Raw genomic sequence first — 9,802 nt, 5'->3', positions numbered from 1 at the left:
TTTTTCTATTTTGTCTAGTTTTCTTTCTCACATTTATGTTTCTTTTTCAATAGGGTTACTTGATGCTGTGAGGAATGTACTTTCTAATGCTCACCATAGATTTTGTGTGAGACATATTGAAGCTAATTGGCAGAAAAGATGGGGAAATGGACACATGGAGAAACTTTAATGGTGGAGTGCTTGGAGCACTTATGAAGAAGATTTCAAAGATCAACTTAAGAAGCTGGGTGAAATATCTGATGATGGTGCTGCTGCTAGAAACCTATTGCATTATCCACCACAAGCTTGGTGCAAAGCATATTTTGATACTCAATATAAAAACGTGATGGTTGACAACAATTACACCGAACCATTCAATGCATGTATTCTGAAAGCAAGACATGTTCCAATCATCAAGATGTTAGAGGAGATAAGGATAAAAGTTATGAATTTGTTGGCTACAAATGGAGATGACATTATTAAATGGAATGGTGACTTCAATCCATATGCTTTGAAGTTGTATAATGACTATAGGAAAATAATACATTACTGCTAGGTTGAGTTTAATGGTGACTTTAGATATGAAATTAGTGAATGTGATAAGACATATTGTAGATCTTAGAAAGAAAAGATGCACATGTAGAGTGTGGCAATTATCTGGTATCACATGCCCCCATGCAATCAAGGATATATTATATGACAAGGTATGAGACACAACTATATTTTACTGAATCATTCTAATGTTATCTAATTACCAACATATTTTTACTTTGGTAGGATGAGCCACTGTCACAAATTCACTGGTACTATAGCAAAGAGGCATATTCATTGACTTATAATCACAAACTCCAGCCAGTTAGGGGGAAATTTTTTTGGAAAGTAGAACCAGCTCATGCAATGAAATCTCCTGATATTTCCAAGAATGTGGGTAGACTTAGAGCGAAGAGAACCAGGGAAAGCAAAGAAGAGGGTAGGGAGTGGAATTACTCAAGGAAGAGAGTTATGATGACATGCAACAATTGTGGTGGTGAAAATCACAATGCTATGGGTTGTTTCAAGGTAAAGAATTCTGATGTGTCACATCTTCTAAGAGTTTTGATTTGTCATAATTCAAGGAAGTTGTCACATCTTCTAATAATTTTTTTTGGGTGCCAGGAGAAAACTATTGCAGAGACTTCAAAATCAAGGAAAAAGAAACAATAGAAAGGTGGTTCAAGTCAAACCTCAGCTCCAGAATTTATACTTGCATCTGCTGCTTCTGAAGATGAAGGAATGGACTTTGACAGTGAACCTGTGACAGAAAAGATAAAAGAATTCTCTTATACCACTACTGATTTATTACAAGGTTATGGTCCTATTATTGGTACTAATGGAGATCCACCTCTAAGGCCAATGGTTATTGCTGAATCAGAAACAAGACTTGTAATTAGAAAGCTGAATGTAAGGCCACCAACAGGAACAAGAAGAATTCAATTTTGTGAAGATGCATATGGAGTGGCAGTGCCATCAAATTTGCCTTACTCACCAACTAAGGCAACTTGGAAGGGGAAGCCAAATGTCACACTCAAGCAGATCCAAGATGAAACAAGAAAAAAGAAAAAATTGAAGATGGCGTCAACTTGTGAAGTTTAGCAAGTTTAGGAACTTTTTTGGGATAAATGTCTTTGTGTTAAGAACTTACATTAAGGTTGTTGGTTTTTAGTTAACATGTTGTTGGTTTTTGATGAAATTCTAGCTGCTGGCTTTTGGTGAATTCAAACCTCTTATTTGACTTGAAATGATTTTATGCAAATGAATATTGTTCTAAATGTTGTTTAGGTTGTTGTTCAAGCTATTGGTTTGTAGCCAATTCCCTTGAACTGTGACAAATCAGAATGTTTGTAGCCCCTATATAGTGTTGCTAATTTCATATGCACTATCATAGCCAGAACAACTCCCTTGAACATTTGTAACCAACTCCCTCTATTTGTTTGTAGCCAAAAATATATAGGATGACTATTGTTTTAAATATTGATTGTGTATGTTTAGGTTGCGTATGTTCAAATTGTGTATGTTAAGAGACTGTATGTTCAGGTTGTGTATGTTCAGGTTATTTGTAGTTGTTGGTGTGTAGTTGGAACCTGTGGTGGGTATGTTTGTTCAATAGCGTTTAGTTGAAGGGCATATTTGAACTGTTTGCAGTTACACACTATTAACATGTCAATTTTGCTGAAAGTCATTCTAAGCTGCACATTATAAGCTCAAACCATCATTTTGGGTTAAACCATTGCACTTAGGTTGTTGTAAACTCATTACATTAAGATCAAACTATTACACAAGCAAAATTTACATAAAGTCATACATTTCGTTCATTCATATAGTCACAAAATATGACTACATTCCATCCAATATTCAAAGCTTACATAACTTAACTATGTAATACATAACCAACAACAAACCCAACCAGGAAACACAATAACATAACATATACATTTTCTCTCTTCTTTGCATATCTCCCATCATTTTTAATATAGGAAGGAAGATTTTCAATAATAGAAGATGCCTCCAAATCAGCAACTATATACCTTAATGATTTAGTTTCAAGTTGAATATCAACAACTTTTTCCTTCAAATACATGATTTCTCTCTAAAAAAATCAGTTTTTTTCTTCAAGTAATCGTTTTCACCAATGTTTGACCAAAAATGTATGGGACCTTTTTGTTAAACTAATTAAATAAGAAGATAGAGAGTAAATCCTAGTTAAGGATAATTAATTCTAGATCTGAGATGAATAACATGAATAAAAAAATATAGTTGAGTAAATGCTGGCAGTGATTATGGCCAGATTTAATAGTATGAAAAAAGATGTATTAAGTAACATTAAATGACAATAAAATATAAATAAAGGAAAAGATTCACCAATCTTGAGTGAGGCGGATCCTCTTTCATTTGATAAAGATGAATGATAGACAAATACACGAATCTTAGGATCCTTTTCGGATCTGATGGGGGGTATGGGATAAAAGATCATCTAATCTCTTTAGAGAGATGTGTTTGTATATTTTCTAGAGAGAGAGTCTGCTTCTCAGAAGTTCCTCCCTCCCCCATCCATTCTTCTCTCATACCCTTTATATGAGATATCTTAAGGAGCCCTAAACAGTACAATTAAAGAGAATATTCAGTAGATTATTCCCTTTAAAGATTCCAAAGCAAAACTAGCTACTTCTATATGTACTGCTCGACCTCGGCCTTGTTGTTGATCATTGCTCGACCTCGGCCTTGTTGTTGGTTACTGCTCGACATCGGCCTTGTTGTTGATCACTGTTTGACCTCGGCCTTGTTGTTGATCACTGCTCGACCGCATGTCGAATTTCTCTGGTTTGATTTTGACCCATACAGTTAGTCCCTCCGCTTATCGAGGTCGTCTTTTGGTCGAGCTCGATGAGCGGACTTCATTAATCGTATTTCAACAAATTTGGATGGGGAGGTCGACTAGTGAGGATCGCGGTTGAGGGTGCCGATCTTCAGGTTAAAATGGTATCCCCGCAGTCTGAACTTGAGTAGAATTCGATCAGGGCCAATGACTCGAGTGATGAGTTGATCGAGAAGACATTAGAGTTGGATATGGTTGACGAGGCCAGGATGGTGGCTTTGGCAAGGATGGCAGCATCAAAGGAGGTCATCCGCGTCCTCAGATCTGGACGGGCGATTAAGCCCTTGTAAGATGCCTTTTCTGATACCTATTTTGATTTGGAATGCTACTTTTGCTTCTTATTTCTGATTCTATTTTTCTTTTCCTTGAACGTTTTCCTCGATTGATGGTTTCAAAGGAATCGTTGGTAGGCATTAATTTGAAAGTGATTGAGTGTCTTTGATTAGTCCGAGTGAAGTCAAATTTTGTAATATTTAACTCGAACGAGGTTTAGTTGTGAATCAAGTTCGAGCTAGGTCGAATACGAGTTAAATTCGAGAGAGGTCGAATGTCACTCAACTAGTTTGGACTGTCAAATTTGTCTTAATCAGTTCGAACGAGGTCGAGTGTGAGATAATTCGAGTGAGGTCAAAGGTTAATTCAAGCGAGATCGAATGAGAGTTAATTCGAGCGAGGTCAAATGTTAGTTAATTCGAGAGAGGTCAAATGTGATTCGAGCGAGGTCGAATGTGATTCGAGCGAGATCGAATGTTAATTTGAGCAAGGTCGAATGTGATTTGAGCGAGGTCGAATGTTAATTCAAGTGAGGTTGAATGTGATTCGAGCAAGGTTGAATGTTAATTCGAGCGAGACCGAATGTGATTCGGGCGAGGAGGCCGAATGTGATTCGAGCGAGGTCAAATGTTGATTCGAGGGCCTGAGGTCGAATGTGATTCGAGCGAGGTCGACTGTTGATTCGAGCAAGGTCGGACGTTGATTCGAGCGAGGTCAGACGTTGATTTGAACGAGGTCGGATGTTGATTCGAGCGAGGTCGAATGTTCATTCGAGGAGGCCGAATGTTGATCCGAGCGAGAAGGCCGAGTGTTGATCCGGGCAAGGCCGAGTGTTGGTCCAGGAGAGGCCGAGTGGTGGTCCGGCGAGGCCTTGTGTTTGTCCGGGCGTGGCTGAATGTTGGTCTAGGCATGGCTGAATGTTGATTCGAGCAAGACCGAATGTTGGTTCGAGCGAGGCCGAGTGTTATTTTGTTTAATTGATGCAGCGTCACTTCAGCCAAAATGCAGGTGAACTTTATGCACTCATGCTTTGCCTACATATATCAGAGAGATTTGCATGTTTTCTGGTATGGCAAACCAGTCCTAGTCTATATGGTCTCTTGGCATCTTGGAATTTACTTTGACGACGATCGTTCCCTGTTCGCGTATCGGGGAGAATGCTCCTGCTTCTATTCCACTTAGAGAAATAGTCAGTTAAAACCAAATGAAATCATTCGTTACCTCGATTTGATCGATCGATGAGTGGAGGGGAGTGACCACGTTCCCTTCTCCGGTTATGCTTTTAGTGGCCGCTACCAATTTGGCAAGGCCGTCCATTTTGATATTCTGCGCTCGAGGGATCTGGTCGAGCTGACATTCATCGAACTCGAGTAATAGCTTCGGCATGGTATTTTTGCAGTCTTTGTTCCTTGATTTGGAAAGTCCCCGTGATTTGATTGACAACGAGTTGAGAGTCGCATCGTAGGACGACTCGTTCTGCTGCGTACTCGAGTGCTAGCTTTAGACCTGCTATCATGACCTCATGTTCGGCTACATTGTTAGTTATATCTGGGCATCTTATGGACTATAAAATTACTTTGCCTGATGGGACCTCGAGTTCGAGTCCCAGTCCCGATCCCGGCGCGTTTGTAACCCAATCTCGGGTGCACACAACTGAAGGATACGTAAGCCATATCATAAGCATAAAGGTAGGACAAGTTTATCATTTCCAGAAAATAACTTTTATTTTTTTATTTTTTATGACCAAAGAGTTCCAGAAAACATCATGAGAATTAGTTGTAGCAGAAACATTAGCAATCGAGTAGTCCGCTCCAACAGACCAAGAGCAAAGTAACAAGATATTCACAATGACAAATGGCCAACAAACTAGGTCTCAAAATCCGAAATGAAAGTGACTAAACAGTACCAATGTAAGTCCAAATGACTTCACAAAATATCACAAGCAGCCAACAGAAAGGCAACGAGACAAGCAAACAGAGAATAAGTAATAACTAAACCAACATGAAATTATTGTAAAATTAACAAGGAACCACTGGTTTTGCAAGCGTTGCCGGAGTTAGAGTTGTTACATCTTGCGTTTTCGTACGTTAAAGTTTCGCCTTCAGTTAACCGACGTGGACTCGGAATGAGATTATCTTGAGGTTAACGTATTTATGCTATTTATAACAAGCGATAAGTAAGTGTCATGAATGATAAAGGACACACAAATTAAAGAAAATAAGTTTCGTTGAAGGTGACCGATTTGTGATAAAATACGGGTCGAGTGATAATACCCGATAATTATGGACTAATACCATGCAAGGTACCATATGACCACAGTAGTACGATGTATAAAGTATATTAAATAATAAATAGAATTTTAAGTAATTTGATATAATTCTTAATTATACGAATAATTGGTTAATTATCGGGTAACGGAATATTACCTAGTTAATTAATAAAATAAGTAGATAAGATTAACCCCTTCTTCCCTTCCAAAAACGTGGCACAAAGCCACCAATTAAGAAAATGACTCATAGTCATTTACGAGTAGGTGTCTGCCTAAGGTTAATTGAACTATTAACAAAGTAAGACTTATTATCTTGTTTCCATTTTCATTTGGACAAGAGATCAGAACGTCCTTAAGTCCAAAATAGGAATCATATATCATTTCATTCTTCCTAGTTCCAAATACCTCAAGAACAGACGCTAACGAGAATTTTGCAAATAATTCCAACGAAATTGGCTTCCAACGAAATTTTGCAAACAATTTCAACGAGAATTGTTAGAACCATAACAATGTAAAATTTTGCGGTTCTAAAGGAGTACGGTGCAATCTTCTCCAAGAGTATTATACAGAGTTTTTCCTATTTCAGGTATGTTAAGGCCATCCCTTTTTTCTTTTTGGCATGGTCCAAGTTATATAGAAGAAATGAGCAAATGCACAGTTTTCATAAACGACTCTATTCATAGAAATATTAGGGGTCTCTGTGTTCTTGATTTCCCATGTGACATATTATTATATCTTTTGTTCATGGGTCTCAAAATAATACACAGTTGATAAAGCTTATACGAAAAGAATATTGAGATTTTTAACATATTTTCATGCATTTTATTCATTTATGCATGTACATTGACCCATGACCAGACGATATTATATACGCATATTTATATGTATATATTTATGTATATGGGATATGGAAAAAAAGGTTATGTCGTTATATACGCACCACCACCTGATCAGTTGGTATATATTGATGATGTTGCCCACAGTGCCCGAGACGATATGATGGGATGCCCTCTGAGGCTTGATGATATTATGTACACCATACCTATGCATGACACGACATTCATATGCACGTGCATGACATTATAAATATTTCAGAATTTATAAGGTGATTCAGACTTACAACTGGATTTCTTTATTCCATATTTCATCTATGTCCTTTATGTACTGAATTTTATGCCTTACATACTCAGTACATTATTCGTACTGACACCCTATTTCACGGGGCCTGCGTTTCATGCTCGCAGGTGCAGGTAGGCAAACTGATGGTCCCCCTTTTTAGGATCCTTGATCAGCGAGAGTTGGCGTACTCCACTTGATCCTGAGCTGCTTTTGATTTTGGTACGATATGTTTGTATATGTATGGGTATGACGTGGCTCAATACCGTCTTTATATAGTTATATCTCTATTAGAGGTCTTTAAACAGTATGTCTAGTTGAATAGTATGTGACCTTGCCGACTTCCAATTTTGAGGTGCATAGTTGGCTACAGCAGCCTTGTCGGCTCGCCCTACGTGTGTTGCACGTATATGTACATATGCCTTTTTTTCTTCATGTATATTATTCTCGTAATTCAGCAGATGTTATTCATGTTTATATCATAGACTCATGCTTAGGGGTGTTCGACAGGTAGGACTCGGGCACCCGTCGCGGCCCATCGGTTTGGGTCGTGACAAAAGTGGTATCATAGCAGTTCTATCCTAGGATTGTCTACAGACCGTGTCTAGTAGAGTCTTGTTTATGGGTGTGTTGTGAAATCACACTTATAGACAAGAGGCTACAGAACATATAGGATGTTATCCTGTCTTTTTTATCTTAGATCGTGTGATATAAGAATTCATGTTCCTAATGATATGTTACGTTTTCAGTAATGCCTTTGAATACTACAACTGCTAGTACGGGTTAGAAGGCTATGAACATGTTAGAAAGAGATATAAGTTACACTATGGAGTCAGACCCATCGGAGATCATGGGTTCTATTGAGGAGGATCCATATGAGTCATCTGTTCGAACTGTTTCGGCCACTCCGACAACAGATGGGGTGAGAGGAGTCCCGACCTCACCAAGGCCCTTAGTTTCATTATTACAGCCCGTTGATCAGGGTATGAGGAGAGTAGTACATGGATCACAGCTGGGTTTCCTTCAAGCTCAAAACTATGTCAAGGTATTTGTGGACACCATCTCTTCTGAGGTTCCAGATAGTCCACAGTCTTCGGAGTCCGTCAATCTAGGTTCGCCAGTGTATGCTATGAGATACGTAGAGGAAGAAGATAGTAGTCAGGCCAAGAGGAAGAAGGTAACTGATAAGGACATGAAGATTCCATTTCGAAGTGTGTCCGATCGAGGTTCTCATATAGGACGAGGCAAGGACCCTCTACTCTAGACTTCCTCCAAATGTCAGCTTTTGGTTGGTGAGCTCCACTTCTTTTGGGAATATTACCAATTCACGGATCGGCATATGTTAGGTTGTTTTATAAGGACGTAGGGAGCTCTGTCCCGACTTGTAGATATACTATGGTTATGTTTACTTAGAGATTTTGCAGACAATATCTTGTATATAGTTTTGGGTATGACATATCTATGGCCTGGTCGACCCCTATGTATATAAACCCTTTTTATAAGTTAGTTATGCAAGTTATGTTTTAATATTGTTACCTATATATACGGATGCGACCCGAAATAACCCATGATAGATTTGAGAATAAACAAGGATAAAGTACATGGTGTTCAGTTGGGCAAAACTTGATATTATAATGGGTATGGATTGGTTGTTTTTTTGTTATTCTAACATCAAGTGTAGATCAAAGATGGTTTGATTTCAGTTCCTATCTCAAGGCAAAAAAGATGATCAGAAAGGACCATATTTATCACTGAATTCAGGTTTGGGATATGGAAGTAGAGTTATCAACCATTCAGTCCTTCCCTGTGGTTAATAGGTTTCTCGATGAACATTAGGGTCTTTCGCCAGAGCGAGAAATTGAGTTGCTATTGACCTACTACAATATACACATCCAATATCTATTCCTCCCTATAGAATGGCCCTTGCAGAACTAAAAGAGTTGAAGGAATAACTAAAGGATTTGCTTGAAAAAGGCTTTATCAGACCTAGTACATCACCATAGGGAGCTTCTATGTTATTTGTGAGGAAGAAAGATGGTTCCTTACGGATATGTATTGATTATAAACAATAGAATAAGGTGATGATCAAGAATAAGTACCCCACTACTGAGGATTGATGATTTATTTGATCAGTTGCAAGGTGACAAGTGTTTTTTTAAGATAGACTTGAGGTCCGGGTACCCATCAGGTAAGGGTTAAGGAGGAAGATATTCCAAAGACAGCATTCAGGACCATATACGGGCACTTTTAGTTTCATGTTATGTCATTCGGTTTGACCAAATGCCCCAGCAGTATCATGGATTTGATGAACCGTGTGTTCGGGATCTTCTTAGATCTGTTCGTAATTGTATTTATCGACAATATATATATTGGTATATTCTCGTTTAGAGGTTGAGCATGCAGATCACTTGCGTACTGTGCTTAGAGTTCTACAAAAGGGAAGTTGTATGCAAAACTCTCTAAATGTGAATTTTGGTTGAACTCTGTAGCTTTCCTTGGGCATATCATTTCGGGTGAAGGCATCCGGGTGGATACACAAAAGATTGAGGCAGTGAAGACTTGGCCTAGACCCACAACACCGATGGAGGTTCGTAGCTTCTCCGTTTGGCAGGTTATTACAGGAAACCTGTAACGGAATTTTCTTCTCTTTTAGCATCTTTGACCAACGTGGTATGTGGTGTCTTGCTTGATGTTCCAGAATAATATAAGGAAATCTATGGTGCAAGCACGTTGAAGGAAGTTGGGAATAAGTA

The 9,802-nt window shown here is 38.5% G+C and overlaps 1 protein-coding gene and 1 long non-coding RNA gene across 3 annotated transcripts; both read left to right on the top strand.

The window, feature by feature from the left end:
• Positions 1-325: 325 nt before the first annotated feature.
• Positions 326-1,182, top strand: LOC142162359 (uncharacterized). Its single transcript, XM_075218706.1, has 4 exons — positions 326-470; positions 595-683; positions 757-1,038; positions 1,135-1,182. The coding sequence occupies exons 1-4, from the start codon at positions 326-328 to the stop codon at positions 1,180-1,182; spliced, it is 564 nt and encodes a 187-aa protein (XP_075074807.1).
• Positions 1,183-6,271: 5,089 nt separating this feature from the next.
• LOC142182591 (uncharacterized) lies at positions 6,272-8,556 on the top strand. 2 transcript variants are annotated; one of them, XR_012711405.1, is made up of 4 exons: positions 6,272-6,519; positions 6,917-7,038; positions 7,178-7,271; positions 7,799-8,556. It is a non-coding gene; the product is annotated as an uncharacterized LOC142182591 (long non-coding RNA). The 2 variants fall into 2 exon arrangements; XR_012711404.1 differs by lacking the exon at positions 6,917-7,038.
• The last annotated feature ends 1,246 nt before the right edge of the window (positions 8,557-9,802 follow it).

Source organism: Nicotiana tabacum, chromosome 7 (assembly GCF_000715075.1).
Source record: "Nicotiana tabacum cultivar K326 chromosome 7, ASM71507v2, whole genome shotgun sequence".
Classification (NCBI taxonomy): Eukaryota; Viridiplantae; Streptophyta; class Magnoliopsida; order Solanales; family Solanaceae; genus Nicotiana; species Nicotiana tabacum.
This window is presented reverse-complemented; position numbering and strand designations above follow the sequence as displayed.

Coding starts and splice junctions, on each gene's coding strand:
- LOC142162359 (XM_075218706.1), top strand. CDS start 326: ATGGTTGACAACAATTACACCGAACCATTCAATGCATGTATTCTGAAA. Junction 684..756: donor AGGATATATTATATGACAAG/GTATGAGACACA, acceptor TTACTTTGGTAG/GATGAGCCACTGTCACAAAT. Junction 1,039..1,134: donor ATGCTATGGGTTGTTTCAAG/GTAAAGAATTCT, acceptor TTTGGGTGCCAG/GAGAAAACTATTGCAGAGAC.